This window comes from Phaeoacremonium minimum, assembly GCF_000392275.1.
Source record: "Phaeoacremonium minimum UCRPA7 unplaced genomic scaffold PA7_03_scaffold_393, whole genome shotgun sequence".
Classification (NCBI taxonomy): domain Eukaryota; kingdom Fungi; phylum Ascomycota; class Sordariomycetes; order Togniniales; family Togniniaceae; genus Phaeoacremonium; species Phaeoacremonium minimum.
The window spans coordinates 158,803-175,462 of record NW_006921296.1 but is presented as its reverse complement, the minus strand read 5'-3'; the positions used below and the strand labels follow the sequence as shown (position 1 = coordinate 175,462).

At 52.2% G+C, this 16,660-nt stretch overlaps 6 protein-coding genes across 6 annotated transcripts; 2 read left to right on the top strand and 4 right to left on the bottom strand.

Annotated features, from left to right (window-relative positions):
* Positions 1-2,135: 2,135 nt before the first annotated feature.
* Positions 2,136-4,873, top strand: UCRPA7_5128 (putative gtpase activating protein; the record flags this gene model as incomplete). Its single annotated transcript, XM_007917675.1, has 4 exons — positions 2,136-2,439; positions 2,494-3,755; positions 3,817-4,758; positions 4,808-4,873. The coding sequence occupies 4 exons, from the start codon at positions 2,136-2,138 to the stop codon at positions 4,871-4,873; spliced, it is 2,574 nt and encodes an 857-aa protein (XP_007915866.1).
* Positions 4,874-5,593: 720 nt separating this feature from the next.
* Positions 5,594-6,334, bottom strand: UCRPA7_5127 (putative 40s ribosomal protein s8 protein; the record flags this gene model as incomplete). The annotated part of the gene is made up of 2 exons (XM_007917674.1): positions 5,594-6,141; positions 6,271-6,334. The coding sequence occupies 2 exons, from the start codon at positions 6,332-6,334 to the stop codon at positions 5,594-5,596; spliced, it is 612 nt and encodes a 203-aa protein (XP_007915865.1).
* A 666-nt stretch (positions 6,335-7,000) lies between these two features.
* Positions 7,001-8,209, bottom strand: UCRPA7_5126 (hypothetical protein; the record flags this gene model as incomplete). The annotated part of the gene is made up of 1 exon (XM_007917673.1): positions 7,001-8,209. One exon carries the CDS (start codon positions 8,207-8,209, stop codon positions 7,001-7,003), a length of 1,209 nt encoding a protein of 402 aa, XP_007915864.1.
* A 2,273-nt stretch (positions 8,210-10,482) lies between these two features.
* UCRPA7_5125 (putative quinone oxidoreductase protein) lies at positions 10,483-11,466 on the bottom strand (the record flags this gene model as incomplete). The annotated part of the gene is made up of 1 exon (XM_007917672.1): positions 10,483-11,466. The coding sequence occupies one exon, from the start codon at positions 11,464-11,466 to the stop codon at positions 10,483-10,485; it is 984 nt and encodes a 327-aa protein (XP_007915863.1).
* Positions 11,467-14,004: 2,538 nt separating this feature from the next.
* UCRPA7_5124 (putative steroid alpha reductase family protein) lies at positions 14,005-15,079 on the top strand (the record flags this gene model as incomplete). The annotated part of the gene is made up of 3 exons (XM_007917671.1): positions 14,005-14,041; positions 14,110-14,334; positions 14,391-15,079. The coding sequence occupies 3 exons, from the start codon at positions 14,005-14,007 to the stop codon at positions 15,077-15,079; spliced, it is 951 nt and encodes a 316-aa protein (XP_007915862.1).
* Positions 15,080-15,355: 276 nt separating this feature from the next.
* UCRPA7_5123 (hypothetical protein) lies at positions 15,356-16,294 on the bottom strand (the record flags this gene model as incomplete). Its single annotated transcript, XM_007917670.1, has 1 exon — positions 15,356-16,294. One exon carries the CDS (start codon positions 16,292-16,294, stop codon positions 15,356-15,358), a length of 939 nt encoding a protein of 312 aa, XP_007915861.1.
* Positions 16,295-16,660: the final 366 nt, after the last annotated feature.

The window sequence follows — 16,660 nt, the reverse complement described above, 5'->3', positions numbered from 1 at the left end:
ATCTCGATTCCATCAGAGAAGTTGTAGACTTTGCGCTAGTTGTACTGAATCGGCTGGGTGTCGGCTCTGAAGATCAGCTTCTGATGAAAGCTGCAAGACTCAGGGATGTAGCCAATGACTGGATCTGAGGGCATAATGTCATATGCAGATGATATTTGCTCAATATAAAATACAAGTCCCTGATACAGCGCCGCCGTCAGCCACAGCAATCTACCATAACATCCGGTTTCAAAGCACCTCCGGCATATTCAGTCAAAACGATCACCCTCTGACTGCGAATATGCACAGCTACAAAGGCGCACACTGTCAATTGACCGCAACCTCGCCTGCCGTAGATGGTTTTCTTATACGTTGAGTAGCATGGCGGATATTCTCAGGTACCTGCTGTGAGGTATGGCAAGTATCAGGTATGAAGAGCCAGAGGCGGGTCTGGTACCTTGCGTTAGTGTGCCCTAGGCGGTGATTCGTTTCGTTTCGACGTGGAGCTCACAGGCCAAGTAGTCTCGGCTAAGGCAGTGCGGCTGTTTGACGATTGAGACCAAGCGAGCGGCGACTGGCCCGGGGCTGGGTTTGCATGGCATGGCATGGCGTGGCATGGCAGGGGCTATTTTGGTGCTAAAGACCAAAGACCACCCCCCTTATCCTTAACGTTAGCACCTCCAGCAGGCGACGTTAGGGTCGTCGTACGTAATCAAGTGTCACTATCTTGAGTAGGTATACGTTGGTCGAGTCTGGCACAACAAGATAAAGAGTCAAAGAACCAAGTCACTCGCTCGAGGAAAGCACGAAGTCGTTTTTTCGTTCTGCTCCTTGTTCCACTCTTGTACGTACGCACGTACCCACGCAGTAACTAATGAGTAAGACATGGAATCCAGGAAAAAAGGAGACGGCAAGGACGGCCAGAAATTGGCCTGCTGGTGGGAGGCTCTGAATTAATTTGCTTTCTGCGCTGTGCAATGGTGAACGAAGCCCCCTTGTATGCCCCCCAGATCCCTGCATTTAACGGTAGGCATGTCGCTCCATTAGCTCGCTAGCTACTTAGGTAGCTTGGTGACTGGGAACGGCCCCTGCGCGCCCGCCGGCGCGGCAATCTACTTGAGATTTTTGTTAAGGAAGAAGGAGCTGTACGCAACTGCATAGGGACTTCAAAGCTGGCACTCATCAAGGAAAGCATGTACTGTACTTGGGCTCGTAGTTTCTTTGGTGTTATGATGTACTGTGCCTTAGCACTCTCTCCATGAGCCTTCCTATCTCGCCCTACCAGTACTTATAGGTACATCCAAATGTATTAGGCACTCTACGTAGGCACCCGCAAAAGGAGAGCAGCAAGGCAACGTTGACTGACCAAAAATCCCACCAAGCAGCTGCATAGTAGAACCACCACCATCCACCGTCCACCGTCCAACAAGACGTCGACTACAACGACAGCACAAACGACAAACCTAAACTGGTGATTGACAGGCTCACCAGACAGACAGACAGACAAACTCCTTGCTTGCTTGCTTCGGATCAGACCACCGAACAGCACTCACTACAATCGGATTATCAATCGAATCGGCAAAATTCCAGCTCAGGCTCCAGATCGTCGTCCTTTAGCGAGAGACATTGATGGGGAAAGCGTGCGCGCCATTGCAGCTGTGAACAGCTTTCGAGATCCTGCCCAGCCTGCCCTCGCCTCACATCTCCTGTCTAGTCCACGTTGACCGTTCACCGCCAGCGAGCGCCGCCCCCCTCGGCCCAATCCGAACTACCAGGCGGCCTGAATTGCATTCCAGCAAGCCAACATGTCGGAACACGAGACCCCAGTTGCGGTCTCGTCTGGAGAGAATGAGACAAGGGCGTCATCGCCCGGGAATTCGGATAAGGAAACGGTACGCATTTCTCCATACCCTACATGCCATGGCATCACACCCTCTTTTTTTTTCGCTGCCACTCCCTGATCCCTTCCTGTACTCTCTGTCGTGGCTCGCGTGGGTACGCCCACTTGCCTGCGCGCTGCCGCCAGCATCTACGCCACCTTTCCACGACACAAACACGGCTTGCATGTAGACAAGACACAGCAGGCGCAACTCACACTGCCTACCCGGTTCTGCTCTGCTGCGAGGCGACGAGCCTGGCCAATTCGCGGGCTCAACATGCTGACCACGATCACAATGGAACAGGAAACATTTGAGGACGCTCAAGACACAGCGTCCGTGCGATCGCTGACCAGGAGAACTCCGTCCGTTACGAAACGAGCCCAGGAGCGGGACAGCGCCGAACTGGACGAGGAGCATCAGAAACTCTCCAAGGAGTCGACCAAGGAGGAAAAGTCTGATGGAGAAAAGGAAAATGACAGGAAATCCTCTGCGCTCTCGGCCCACCGCATATCACAGAATTCAAACGGCGACCTAGATAACGTCAATCTCGACGATGATGCGACTACTACCGACTCCCAAGGTTGGTCATCGAACACAACTCGATCGGCTCATTCGCATACTAATTCGGAGATAGGAGACGAGGACAAGAGCAGCCCGATCACCAAGGAAGCGTCAAAGACTTTGTCTCTTAGCAGCATAACAAGTGCCCTCCCCGCGATGCCATGGTCTCCTCCCGCCGGCGACTCACCTCACAAGAACCCCCTCGCAGCTCCCAGTCCTCCCGTTTCATATCCTCCGCCTGCCGAACGGCCGCCTCCACGCAAACTCACAAGTCCTTTCTCTTGGCTATCCAGAAATTCCGCCAAGGACACCACATCGACATCACCGCCCGCCGTCTCCCCAAGGAGAAACACAGCCAGCTCCGTCGCCACCCTGACTAGCAATCCAGAAATGATGCTGAGCAAGCTTGAAGAAGAGGGTCAGACCAACGGGATTAATGGGACACATAGGAATAGTCTGAAAGACCGATTCAAGCTCATGCGAATGCGAGAGGAGGCAGGCATCTCAGCAATCCCTGGAGAGGAGGACAAGACAGGTGGTGGCGCTGTAGCAGCCCTCATCGGGAGGTCGTCCACGGGACTGGGTCTTCTCAGCCCGACAATTGATGAAAAAGAGAACAGCCTGGGTATCCAACCGCCCACATCACCAATTCCTACGAGCCCGAACCCTAGTTTGGCCCCGGGTACAGCGTCAGGGGTCAACGCTGGCCCGTCCACTTTCTCAGACATCCCGGTCGACTGGGATCTCTGGCAATCGGTTGTATACGAGGGACCAGCGGCAGTTGCAAAGACCAGCTCTGAGGAGCTGAACAGAGCAATTGCTACCGGCATCCCAAGCGCTATTCGCGGAGTCATCTGGCAAGTTCTTGCCCAAAGCAAGAATGAGGAACTGGAGGTCGTCTACAGAGAGCTCGTGGCCAGGGGCACAGATAAGGACAAGGACAGGCAAAGCAACAGCTCCCTCAGTGCAAGCAGCAATGGCAACCTGAGCATACATAAGGAGCCTGTATCATCTGCATCCTCTGTACACTCGGACCAATCCGCTGTGAACGGTGCTCCATCACCTTCAGAAAAAGACCCAGAAGCTCTCATGAAAGCTCAAGCTGCGGCCGTTGCAGACAGAAAAAAGAAGGAGAAGGAAGATGCTGCGATGTTGCAGAAACTGGAGAAGACTATTCGTCGGGACCTGGGCACACGCACAAGCTACTCGAAATTCGCAGCCGCTCAAGGGCTCCAAGATGGCCTTTTTGGTGTCTGCAAGGCTTATGCCCTGTTTGACGAAGGCGTGGGATATGCACAGGGCATGAATTTCCTAGTCATGCCAATCTTGTTTAACGTGAGTAAACATAGGTTGTTCCACTGTCATGCAATCCTTGACTGACACGGCTGGAATTTAGATGCCAGAGGAAGAGGCTTTCTGCCTGCTGGTACGACTCATGAACCACTACCATCTCCGAGATCTCTTCATCCAGGACATGCCAGGGCTACACATGCACCTTTACCAGTTTGAGCGCCTGCTGGAGGATCTTGAGCCCGCACTCTATTGCCATCTTCGGAGGAGAGGCATCTCCCCACACCTATATGCAACACAATGGTTCCTTACTCTCTTCGCCTACCGTTTCCCCCTACAGCTAGTACTCCGAATCTACGACCTGATTTTGTCTGAGGGCTTGTCAGCCATTCTCAAATTTGGCATCGTTCTCATGCAAAAGAATGCCGCTACTCTGCTCGGCATGTCAGATATGTCACAATTAACCACTTTCCTCAAGGACCGGCTGTTTGACGTCTACATTGATGCTGCACCCAATGCTGGCAGCATATTAGAAAACGGGTTCTTTGGCAGCAGCTCCTCGGCGATGGACAAGGAGGTGTATCGTGCTGACCAGCTCATACACGACGCGTGCGAGGTCAAGATTACCCCTGAAGTCCTGAAGTTCTACAAGTCAGAGTGGGAGGAAAAGACAAGGGCTGAGAAGGAGCGCGAACTGGAGCTCGAAAACCTGCGAACCTCGAACATCAAATTAACAAACAAGGTGCGGAAACTCGAGGAGCGGTTGGAGGCTGTAGATCGCGAACAAGCAGATTTGGCAACGGAATTAGTTCACACAAAAGTCCAAAATGAGGAGCTCAAGGACGAGAATGAAAGCCTCAAAGGACAAGTGCGTGAGCTGAGACTGGTGATTGAAAAGCAACCTCAGGAGATTGAAGAGACCTGGAATCTGGAGCGAGACAATCTCATGAAGAGGAATCAAAATGTCCACGAGGAGAACCAGCGTCTGGAAAAGGAGCTCTCTGAGCTTGAGGAAGAGCTAGTGCAGACCAAGATGCGATACGCCGAGGTAAGTCTGTTTTGCTCATTTCATCAATCACCACTAACGGTTTGAAAAGGTGAATTCGCAATACGAGACTCTTACGCGAAGATGGACAGACCTCAAGCGGCAAATGGCAGATTAATGGGGCAAGCGCATATATCATGCTACTGTAACATTTCATCTTACGCACAAAGACCGGCGTTTTACGAAGACCATGGGAAAAGATCTGCAAAGGATAACGATACTCCATTAGTCAGGCGCAGCTTCCATTAGTTCATTTCATGTATAAAGCAAGAAGCGAGAAGAACAGCTCGATTTGTTCTCCGTTGACTTCAACAATTGTTCATTGCGGTTAAACGTTCTAAGCGTTTTCCCTGAGGTGGGCATGAGAGGAGTATGTAAGGCGAAGGAGAACATTTGCGCTGAGAGGCGGGATGGTCGAGCAAGGCTGGCGGTTTATACCGCCAACAGAAGATTCTCAAATCTATATGTCTAGGCATGTCATATGATATCCATAGTGTTTGAATTACAAGATGAGCGAGCCTCACCATGATCCACCATGATCCACCAGTCACGCAAAGCTTTCTTCAAGTCTAGAAACTCAGTCACTGACATTAGCATGAGATAGCAGTCACAGATGGGCCAAGACAGGTAATCACGAAGCAAAACTGGGAGCGAAATTGTCTTATGGCTTTCTTTTCATTGTTCCGTAACCCCGTGTCCCTATGCGATGAAGAGCAAATGTACCGGTAGTTCGCCCCTGCATACAGCCAAGCTACCAGAATGCTGGCTGTTCCAGTGAACACACAAAAGTCCAAAAGCCGGAAGCTCTCTGCTATCCGGCACCTACACCATCCTTCCTCTATTTGTGGAGCTTACGCTGGTAGAAAGCGAGCTCCTCACCCTCCAGGATGTAACCGTCGACACGGCCGGACTGGCCAGGTCTGCTGGAGACGACGGCGTACAGGCGACCGGCCTCGAACTGCTTCTCCAGGGCGGCCTCGACCTTGCCCTGGGCGGCGAAGCGCTCGGCCTGCTTCTTCTCGACGGACTTGCTCTTCTTGACCTCCTCGGCGGCCTCCTTGCCCTGCTTCTGCTGGCGTCTGCGGCCGAGCGACTGGCCGTAGTGGGCCTCGTACCACTGACGGAAGGGGGCGGCGTCGATCTGGATGACGGCGGACTTGGTCAGGGTGTTTGTGCGGACCAGCTCGTTGTTGGACGGGTGGTAGGCGACGACGATGACACGCGTCTTGCGGGTGATGCCTTCCGAGGCCCAGGCGAAGTTGCCGCTGTCCAGGCGCAGGGCCCGGTACTTGTGGTTGCCGCCGCGGGTGCGGACGACGTGGATGCGCTTGGCGCCGATGCGGGTGTTGGCGGGCTGGCGGCCGGCCTCGAAAGCGCGCTTCTTCCCTGTTGGCAGAGGTCAGAACGTATGTTTCTTGCAGAGGAAGAGAAGCCCGTGTACGGCTCCTCCCCCTCCCGAGAAAGCGATACGGGCTTTCGATATAATATTTTTTCATGTCAAGGAGGGTAACGCACTGTAGTAGGCACGCTTGGCACCGGATGCCGAGCGCTTGTGGCGCGAGTCTCGTGAGATACCCATGATTGCGGTTTCTGTGATGCAGCAAGATGGTGGTTAGCCAAAAGGCATGTCCCTTTCGAGATTGAGGAGCGGGGATGAGAGCTGCCAGTCACTTCTCGATGGGAGTGTCAAGATCGCCAGGTATCCGTGTCCATCATCCCGAGAGTGAATTGAGCAGCCGGCATCCCGTGGGGAGACATACCTGATGAGTTATGTGGTCACCAGAGCAATCGTTGAGGTTTTCGTCGGTTACGGATCGTCAAATGGGAAAGAACGAGCCGCATGAAAGTTTTTGGTGGGCTGGAAGATGCCCTAGAATTTTCACGCTAAACTAGCGTGGCCTCAGTCACGTGTTTAATCACGTCGCATCTCATCGAGGGACTAGCGCCCCTTTTCCGCCAACCTCGAATTAGACCTCCTCTAGTGGCATTTTCAAGCTTCACATTGAAGGACCCGGAACACCTTGAAGATACCTGAGTACCTAGGTACGAATTGTATTCTTGCCTCTCAATATAGAGCAACTGCTGCTACCCAGCTTAATACCCAGAGATCTGACCGTATTTCCCCTGACCAGCTTCGTGAAATCATGTTTTTCGCTATAACCTGTCCCTAATGTGCATAACCCAACGTGTTCTCCAAACGTCGCCTGTATTGAAAGAACTCCTCCCCATTCCCCTAAATGCGAGTCTAGACTTGCTCCTCGGGGTCTATCTCATTGACCCAATCGCCAATTCTACGGATCAAGCTCTGGCTCGGTTGCTGAGACTCATCGAAGTCGATCTCCTGAGACTCAGTACGTTCATGCGCAGCAGTGCGGGTCCGGTCCCATCGAATACCAGCAGCCGGTGGAAGCTGGTCTGGGATGAAGTCTTCCTCGTTGGAAGCTGTGAGCCCCTGGTTTCTGTGAGCCATTATGGAATTGACTGGATTGAAGCCGGGAGCAGGCAAGCGACGGTTCGGAAAACCACGCTGGATGCGGAGATCGCCCTCGACCTTGAGCTGAGGGAGAGATGGCCACTCGGTCTCATACTGAGCACGAAGGTCATTCGGATTGAGGCTGTTTGGGGGGCCCAGGATCGCAGGCACTCCAGCTCGGGTATCGTTCCCGAACGCCTGCGCCTCCATCTGGTGCATTGGCTGGAGGGTTTGACCGTGTTCCTTACCGTGGTGCTTCTCAGTGGCCGTCTCCTCCTTAGCCTTGATCTTGTTTCGCATTTCCTGTATCTTGGCCTCCTGCTCCCGGACTTCAAAAAGCAAAAATTGTTCGAAAGTCTGTGGCATGAGCGGCGCCCTGTCTGTTCCCATGTGTCGGGCCCTCTCCTGCATGCGGGCGAACTCTTGTCGCTTCCGCGCCTCTTCGCTAACCCAGGTCTTGGAATTGGTCCATGATGCAGATGGATGCACAATGTTTCGTTGTTGAAGCATAGCCCGCGGAGCAGTGGGCGGAGTTCTTGCGAAGTCGTTGTTGAAGTTGCCCGACGGAGAGATGCCAAGGCCGCGATACATCATCCCACCGTAGCCTGCCTTCTCCAAACCTTGCTCAGGGGTAGGCATAGGGCGGGTCGATTGGTAAGACGTCAGGGAATAGGGGCTGGGATCGATGGAGACTTCGGTGGATGACCGGATGTCCTCCACCTCAGAGTCGCCTACGCTGTAGCCCGAAGAGCTCTGCACCATCACGGCTCTGGCCGTCTCGCCCTCGATGGTTTGCAGTTGATCGTCCAAAGTATATCCAGGTTGTCCAGTGGGCCAGGAAATCTTGGTCGTGGCTGGTGTATCCTCCCACTGAGTTCCGCTGTTTGAGGAGTGCGGCATGGTAACAGCCATGGTATTGGACGGGCCAGGAACATTTGGAACGAAGCGCTGGGTTGAGGCATGAGAGGCCACAGGGCTCATTGGAGGGACAACAATTGTGCTCGCGGAAAGGATTGGGGTTGGTGAGAAGCTGGATGGGCTGTTCGGCCAAGCTCCCAGCTCAGTAGGTGAGAAGATGGGAGCAGTAGCACGAAGCGATGAGGTGGGCCGGTCCGCAGCGGGATCCCCTGAGACCGATTTCGAAGGTGAGTTCATCGTGAGAACTGCGGTATTCGAGGTCGCGGGATTTTGGGAGGGGCTTGGAGAGGAAAGAATGAAGTCAGGAAGCTCATCAGTGGGGTGTGAGTCCAACTCGGTAAGTAGGCCGGTGTGAACTAAGCTCGAACCAAGTTGGTCAGTTTCTACTTTTGTTTCGTGAGCTGTCATGTGCTCGGTGTTGGGAAGGACCTGCGGGAGCCAAGTATAGGCCGGACCAATATGCTGGTTCTCCGGAGCTAGAGGAATATGCACATCGTGAATCGTCATACCCGGGTCCGGAGACTCTGTGCGAAGTGCTCTGCGTTCATCGGTCATATCCTCCGGGGTTTGTCCCTGTAGCGTTGCAGGTCCAGCAGGATTCTCATCAGTCTCAACGTCACCATCTGCTGTTGCTGTCTGATGTGATAGAGTAGGTCCTTGCTATTTGATGTTAGTCACTCTATCCCATTATTGTCGAATTCTATCCTTTTCGTTTATACATGAGGCTCTGGACCAAGAATTATAACATACCTGTTCATTCTCCGACTTGGGCATGAAGAAGTCCTCATCATACCAGGAGTCTTTGCGCCGCACACGGCGATCCCAGCCAGGTATCTGTGGTATTCAATCAATTAGTCAATAATCGAGCGCTTTCATGAATTTTTAATTTGGATGAGCTTCCAGGTGTTGAAACTGTAACGCTATGGTGTTGAACGCTCACCTCAATAGTCCAAGTCGGAGCAGCATCAGACCGCAGTCTGGCAAGTTCTGAAAAAAGTCAGTCACATCATCGTCACAATCGTCTCAATATCTCAGGCAGTTCAGTCCGAAATGATCACACACTTCACGCTTGCCATCAAGGGGAAAATTGCGAACGGAGAAGGACGTACCGGTTGCAGTCAAAGCAGCAAGATGCTCGTTTCCGAACTCCATATTCTGGTAGGTGAAGTTTCCGCCTTCCATATCAGGATCGGGTCGACTAAGGGCGGGAGACGGATGTCCCCAAGTCATGCTCTCCGGAAGTAGTGGCAGACTGCGAGGAGTTTCTGCCCAGATTGATGCGAATCTGGGCGTCCCTAGCCGTGAATATCGAGTAAGTAAGAGCTCGGCGACTTGGCATAGTATTGCCACGAGATGTTCAAGTATCTCTTACCATAAAGCCGAGGCGGCAGGCTCATGGGGCTCCAGAGAAGCATACGCCGCGGCGAGTCTGGAGCGCTGGAGGAAGAAGAGTCTGCCATCGTAAGAAGATATTGCCCAAAAGTCCCGAATAAACGGAATAAACGCTCAGTATAGAAGATAGGCTCCAGAATTAGAGTAATAAACGTTCCCAATCGGTCGATGCTGATCTCAAACTGCCATAGGTAGTTCAATCAGGGCAGGCTCGGGTGGAAGAGACCAGCCTATATGATATTGGACTCAAAGGGAAGGGGAGGGAAACAAAGTTGACATAAAAGGAAGAGGAAAGAAAGGCAGTGAATTTAAGTACCAGAACTTTTCAGAGGGAAAGAAGGAAAGAAGAGATAATGTGGTGAGGGCTAGTCTCACGAACCGGACTGTTCCATGCCCCTATTCCCCATCTAAGTGATTGGGCCACTTCCAAGACTGGAAAGAACAAGGAAAGCACTGGAAGAACCAGCTATTCCAGTAGAGCAGTACAGTAGACCCAGATGGCTTTCACAAAGCATCTATGACCTGAAGCTCACTAGTGCTCAGTCCTGCACGAGGCTTGTCATTGATAAGACCATTGCATCACAGGCGCTGTTCTATGCACTTCTGAGCTATACAAGGTGGGAAAAGGCACACTTAAATGAAATAATCACTGAGAAATGACTCAGTAGGCCACTACTCTATAGGTTTACTTCAACCTCTTTGAGAATGCAGGATTCTGGCTCAATGCCGTGAGGAATCACTCGATAGGGACTGTTCTAAGCTGTAAATTTTACGAACAAGCTGAATCAAAGAGAAATTCCTTAGATCATATGAATCAGCTACCTAGGTAAGTGCTGTAGGTAGCTTTTTCACCATTTGCAAATTTGTATGCTTTGACTTGAGGAGATGGTGGCCTGTTGCGTTCCATGTTTGTTATATTATACGTGGGATAGTTTAATATACAATTACGCAATCTTGATCAAAAGTTTGCCCGTAGTCTTTCTGCTTGTCAAATCTATGTGGGCTTGACCAACTTCTTCCATGGAATACTCGTTTCCGTATGTGAGCTTCACAGCTCCGCTGGCGATCAACTCTGACAGCTCCTTGCTACGTTGATCAAATTCCTCTTGATCCACGATATACGCATCTAGCCTGGGCCGAAGCAGCTTGACGTTCTTCTTGCCCAGCTCAAGCGGTCGGAATCCTTCAACCGCTCCTGACGCGTTGCCGAACGTGACCATGGAACCCTTCCTTCGAACACACTCCAGATCGTCTTTGAAAGTTGCCTGACCAATGCCGGAGAAGACCGCATGGCAGCCCTTGCCGTCTGTAAGTTTCATCACCTCCTCCAGCGTGTTCTTCTCGGAGTAGTTGATGACATGGTCACAGCCATGCTGCTTCGCAATCTCGATCTTCTCCGGAGAAGACGCCGTTCCAATGACAGTCGCCCCGAGCGACTTGCACATCTGTACCAACAAGCCGCCGGTCCCCCCCGCTGCGGCGTGAACCAGAATCACCTCTCCAGGCTTGACCTCGTGGGCATCACGAACGAGAGTCCACGCCGTGAGACCCTGAGCCATGAGGGCAGCACCGGCCCGAGTGTCCACGCCCTCTGGCAGCTTCAGAAGACGAGAGGCCTTAGTTGCGAGATACTGGGCCACGGTGCTTGAGTCATAGATGGCAACCCGATCTCCAACCTTGATGCCCGAATCTGGCGAGACATCAGAACCCAGGGCTTCGACAACACCGGCACCATCCCGGCCGGTTATGAAAGGCAACTTGATGGGATACAGGCCAGTCCGGTGGTAAGTGTCAATGAAGTTGACGCCTGCCCATTCCATCTTAACCAGGGCCTGGTCCGGTGTCGGGACCGGCTTTGGAACTTCGGCGACATGGAGTACTTCCGGGCCTCCAGTCTTGTCAAAGAGTACAGCGCGCATTGTCGCCATGGTTGCTGGATTTATAGTCCGAGAAAGAGCAAAAAGCCTTTGAGTTGACCGAAACATTGGGTTACGGTTTACAAGCCGTCTGTTCACGATGAGAGTTGCTGGATGGCTTATACGCGGAGATGTCCGCTATCTCCCTCCAAGTCCCTTCAGATGCGGGGACAGCATTTTGTAATTTGTCAGGACGCTGGTTCAACGTCATAACGTTTACCCGGACTTTGTAGACTTCAAAATACCCACCTCAATCGCTGGAGGTTGCAGAAAAAGTCAAGAACAAGAAGAGAGATCAAAAGGAACAAATTTAATCGTATATACACAGAAAACCCTGGCCAGTCATACAAGATGTGGTATAAGCGTACATTGTCATTTTGTTAGGGCATCCCAGACCAACAATTGAAGAGAAATAGCTTATAGGCCTGGAGCGATAGTCTACCTCGGGATCCTCCTGTTGAGCAAGGCTCTGCAAGCAAGAAGTATGTCAGGTCATGGCGATTTTCACAAGGAGGGGGAAGTGCATGTTTGGCTTTTGTCTTGTACTATCGCGATTGGCTCAACGACATGTCAGGCGCCAATCGAGCAAGGCATGCAAGGCATGCAAGCAACGTAAAACAACTTAGAACTCTTGTTATGTATTCAGCTAGTCTATCACAATATACACCGAGATCACTTCATATAAAAGTTACGGGCAGTCCAACATGCAGAGCGCGGGGCGACTGGCTCGCAGCAGAAAATTCCTTGCCCAAAATGAAAAGTCAGTACCCCGAGCTTCGTTTGTCCATCATGAAAATCAGTTTGCCTAGAATGACTTGGGAAGGTTACTCTCCTAAGGCGAACTCTCAGATGTGACCATCACCTGTCATGGAAGGGAGTGGAAGTTGCATCGAACAATCATATGCCCAAGACCACAGTTCTTCGAGAAAGCCTTTCGAGGCGACTTTAAGGTGTCTAGTGAACGTCTTGTCACACAGCTCTTGACTTTTTTTTTAATAAAAAAAATAGTCGTCTAACAGTAACTTCACCAGGAAGCCACAGCGAATTCGCTTGAACTCGCGGAGACAGATCCCAAACTCTTTCAATGGGTAGTCACCTACTTGTACAATGGAGGTAGGTCAGTTTGATTTCTCGTTGTAAGAACTCCAGTCACTGATAGCAAGGTTCAAGATTGCGAGTGGGCCAACCTCAAGAACGAGAGCAATAATGTCTTTGTTCTTGGTACACAGCTGTGCTTAACCGCCGATTACTTCTGCTTGGACTCGATGATACTTGACATTTGCACTTATCTGAGGGATATTTCACGCCTATTGCAAAAGAGATGCAGCACATCTTTAAGATGTGTGGGCCATCTGAGTTTCCAAAGCTGGATTTCAAAGAATATGGTACCTTCCTTAATGAATATATCGAAGGGGCGAAGACGGTTTTCAGCGATGGGACACCAAGCCTCGACAATTTACGAGATACATTTCTCATGTTCCTGTCGGACACATCATACTGTGTCTTGAGGGACCAGGCCTTCATTGAGGCTTTACAAGATTGCCAGATACTATCGCACGCTATCATGAAACATATCTTCACTGAAGGCTCGACTTTTCTCAACCTTCTACCTAATCACAGCCGGATGGTTCCGTTGCGGTGCAATGAATGTGAGAGTCACGAGAAGCAAATCACCGCCACATGGCTTACTGCAGGGGGCGTATATGGCCGTTGCAGAGATTGCCAAGATACGTACCTTCTCAAGGAAGGCCTTTGGTTGCTGCAAAGTTGCTAGTCTGTGTCGACTTGCAGAGAAGTGGTAGCATCGTGCCCTTCACACGTCAAACACCATAGAACTGTTGGTGTGGGGGGACAGCTCAAGCTAGTCTGAATCAGCCATTCTAGGTGGTGTCGTTGAAAGAAGCTTGGTATGCTAGGTGCTATTGACAAGCAATGAGACTGATTCATCTCAGAGGTAACCCATCTAGCCTACAGCCTCGAGCTGCAATGCAAAGCAGTTGCAGTGTCTATCCCAACTCAGAAGGTGCTTGAACATGAAGGAAGATGCAGGATGACAACTCAGCTGTAGAAGGTGCCGCAGGAGGATATTCTTCCGTTTCCGAGCTCCCACGACTTCAATCAAATCGGCTAGAATTCCTGGTCGGGCTGCCGTCATCCGTACATGACCAAGACGACTTATTGATCCTGAGCCCCAGCTGTGTGACACCAATGGTGTGTTGAGATAGGCTTGAGATAGAGTTCCCAGTGATCGACCAATTGGGCCCCGCTCCACAAACCCCCCCGTAAGCCAGCCGAGGCCCTCCCTAGACTTACGTGCCTTAGCGTGCTCTAGATGCCGTGCCGAGGAACATCCACAGGGTGGGTGGCTCGGTGGGCGTGCAACGCGCTCATTGAAAAGCGCTAGTCTAATTTCCGAAGCTCGCTCCCCAAGGGTTAAAATTCCCAAAGCCACCTTGTCTTGTAGTTTGTTGAGAACTACGACAACGACTCTACTCACCGGCACAAACGGGACTCTTGAACGAACCATCCAGCTTGGTCACTGCCGTCACAATGGCGTCAAAAATAACGCTCAAGCTTGCCCCGCGCTGTAAGTCTTTGTTACTTATCATGGAATTTCTTCCCTTTGCCAAAGCTAACATGTGCCTGACCCAACAGCCTCGAAGCAGCGGGTCAAGAAGCTCCCCGCTTCAATTGAGATCCCCGGCGATGCCACGATCGAGGACACGAAGCAGGCCATCGCCAAGGCCTCCGGCGTTAGTGATTACAACCGTATTGGCGTATTCAACCCCTCCACACGAAAGAACATCAAGGACCGAAAGGCCTTGATCCGAGACAACCAGGATATAGTGTCCAAGGGCGAGGTCCTCGTGCAGGATCTGGGTATGTACTCAAGATATGCCTAGTCAATATATCACGCGTAGCTAACCCTATGACAGGACTGCAAATGGGTTGGAGGCTGGTCTACGTTATCGAATACTTAGGCCCCCTACTCTTCCACTTCCTCTTCCTCTACGGGCGTCCCTACCTGGCCAAGGTTGATCCTTTCTTCTACAAGGACGCCGACAAGGCACCGGCGACTACGATCCAATGGGTCATCTATTACCTGTTCCAGCTGCATTTCATCAAGCGTGAGATCGAGACCATCTTCATTCACAGGTTTTCCGCCAACACCATGCCCGCGTGGAACATCTTCCGCAACTCTGCCTTCTACTGGCTCGAGGCCGGTCTTCTATGCGCTTTCTTCATCTACTCGCCCAAGTCCTTTGCCGCGAGAGACGAATTCACCCCCCTGGATCTTTTCGGCCTGGTGCTCTTCGTCTACGGAGAGATCTGCAACGCCATTGTGCACATACATCTCGCTGGTCTCCGGAAGCCCGGTGGCACCGAGAAGGGCATCCCGAACTGCATTGGTTCTTCTCTTGTGACCTGCCCCAACTACATGTTCGAGGTCATCGCCTGGGTTGGTGTGATTCTGATCTCCAGAGAGTGGTCCGTCATTGCGTTCATCTGCACGGGCAGCATCTACATGAGGAACTGGTCTCGGGATAAGGAAAGGGCGCTCAGGACCACCTTCGGCGACAAGTACAAGAAGCACAAGTACACCATGCTTCCAGGCCTGATCTGAACGAAACGCACGAAGTATGACGAAACGTGACTGCTGGAATAGAGGATGAGGGGCTTTCACATATTAAAAGGTGGTGGCTAGATAATTCTCATAGTAGAAGATAGACATTATTATCATGATAGAGAAATGAGCACGCTAATACATTGTTTCAAGGGCAAATAGCCTCGCCAAAGAAGAAACCGGTTCGTCATTATTCGTTGTAACATATCTCATCAGTTGTTGAGTCGCCAGCAACTCGGTCGTCAAGCGTATTCAAAGTCATGCTTACCGTGAAAATCATACCACGGGCGTCAATGCTAACGTCGTCTCCGACTCGTGGCTGGTCAGAGCAGTGCTACTGCTGGACCCAACCTCCGTGGTGCTCTGGTCGTCTATAGGCAAAGGAATCTGGGCGGGATCGACATCCATTTGCTCGGCAGCATATTCCTCCTTGGCCTTGCCCTTGCCGACATCTTTTTGCGCTTCCAGAGCGTCTTGCAGACCACCGTCCATGTGCACATCGCCATCCCCGTCTCTCTCACCATCAGCCGCAGCTCTCTCATCCCCATCCCGATCGCCCACCTCGCTACCGCTCGCACTTCCGCTCCAGCTGCCACTCCCCGACCAGCTCCCCTCACTGCTGCCCTCGCGCACCAGCCGCATGGTCTCCTCCAGCACGAGGAAGTCGCGCTCCAGCAGCTCGGCCCAGTTCTGCACGTCGCCGATCTCCTTCACCTTGCGCGCCTGGTCGGCGGCGACCTTGCCGAGCTTGTCGTTCTCCTTGCGCAGGGACGCCGTGGCCCTCTCGACGTCGCGGAACTGCTTCTCGATGGCCGCCTGGTTGCTGTGCAGGATCGCCGCGCGGCCCTGCAGCTCGTTGTCGAGCATGTTGCCGATGGAGGCGACGACGGCGCGCCGCGCCTCCTCGATCTGCCGCTGCGTCGAGGGCGAGGGCAGGTTGGACTGCAGGTGTGGATGCTGCTGCTGGTGTGACGATGAGGGCCCGGCGCTGCTGCGGGAGGCAGGGCCCGGAACGGGGTGGCCGGCGGCATGGTGGTGAAGTGGTCCGGCCGCACCGGCGAGGGGCGGGAACGCCGGGGAGGAGAGGGAGGAGGCGGTCGATGGGCCGGGCGGAGAGGCCGTGCTGGCCTGATTTGTGTTTGTGGGGGAGGAGACTGTTGCGGATGACGCCGAGGAGGGGTGGGTTGGACTCTGGGCGGAGGTTATGGAAGACATGCTGGGTATTCAGTCCTACCGGGAATCAAAACAAATATTCAGAATTGAATGAACAGAAGATAAAGAACAATAGAGTGGTGAATATCAGCAAATGAAGCTTGTTGAAGCTCAGAGCTTGGAGACCAGCTGACTGCCCCAGCAAGTCCATACATAGACTTATGGCGGGGTAGCTTCGCTATCTGACAAGCGCCCATGTTATCGGATTGGTCCCACTTGACAACTCCAACATCACCCAGAATACCAACCTCCACTACAAAACTAAGGTAAGCAATAGGGTCCAACAACCAAGCTGCGACGCATTTACGTTGCCAGTTGTAATTTCCTCCTGTTGTGACAAGTGTGAGGTTGTATTTCCAAGTATTTGCT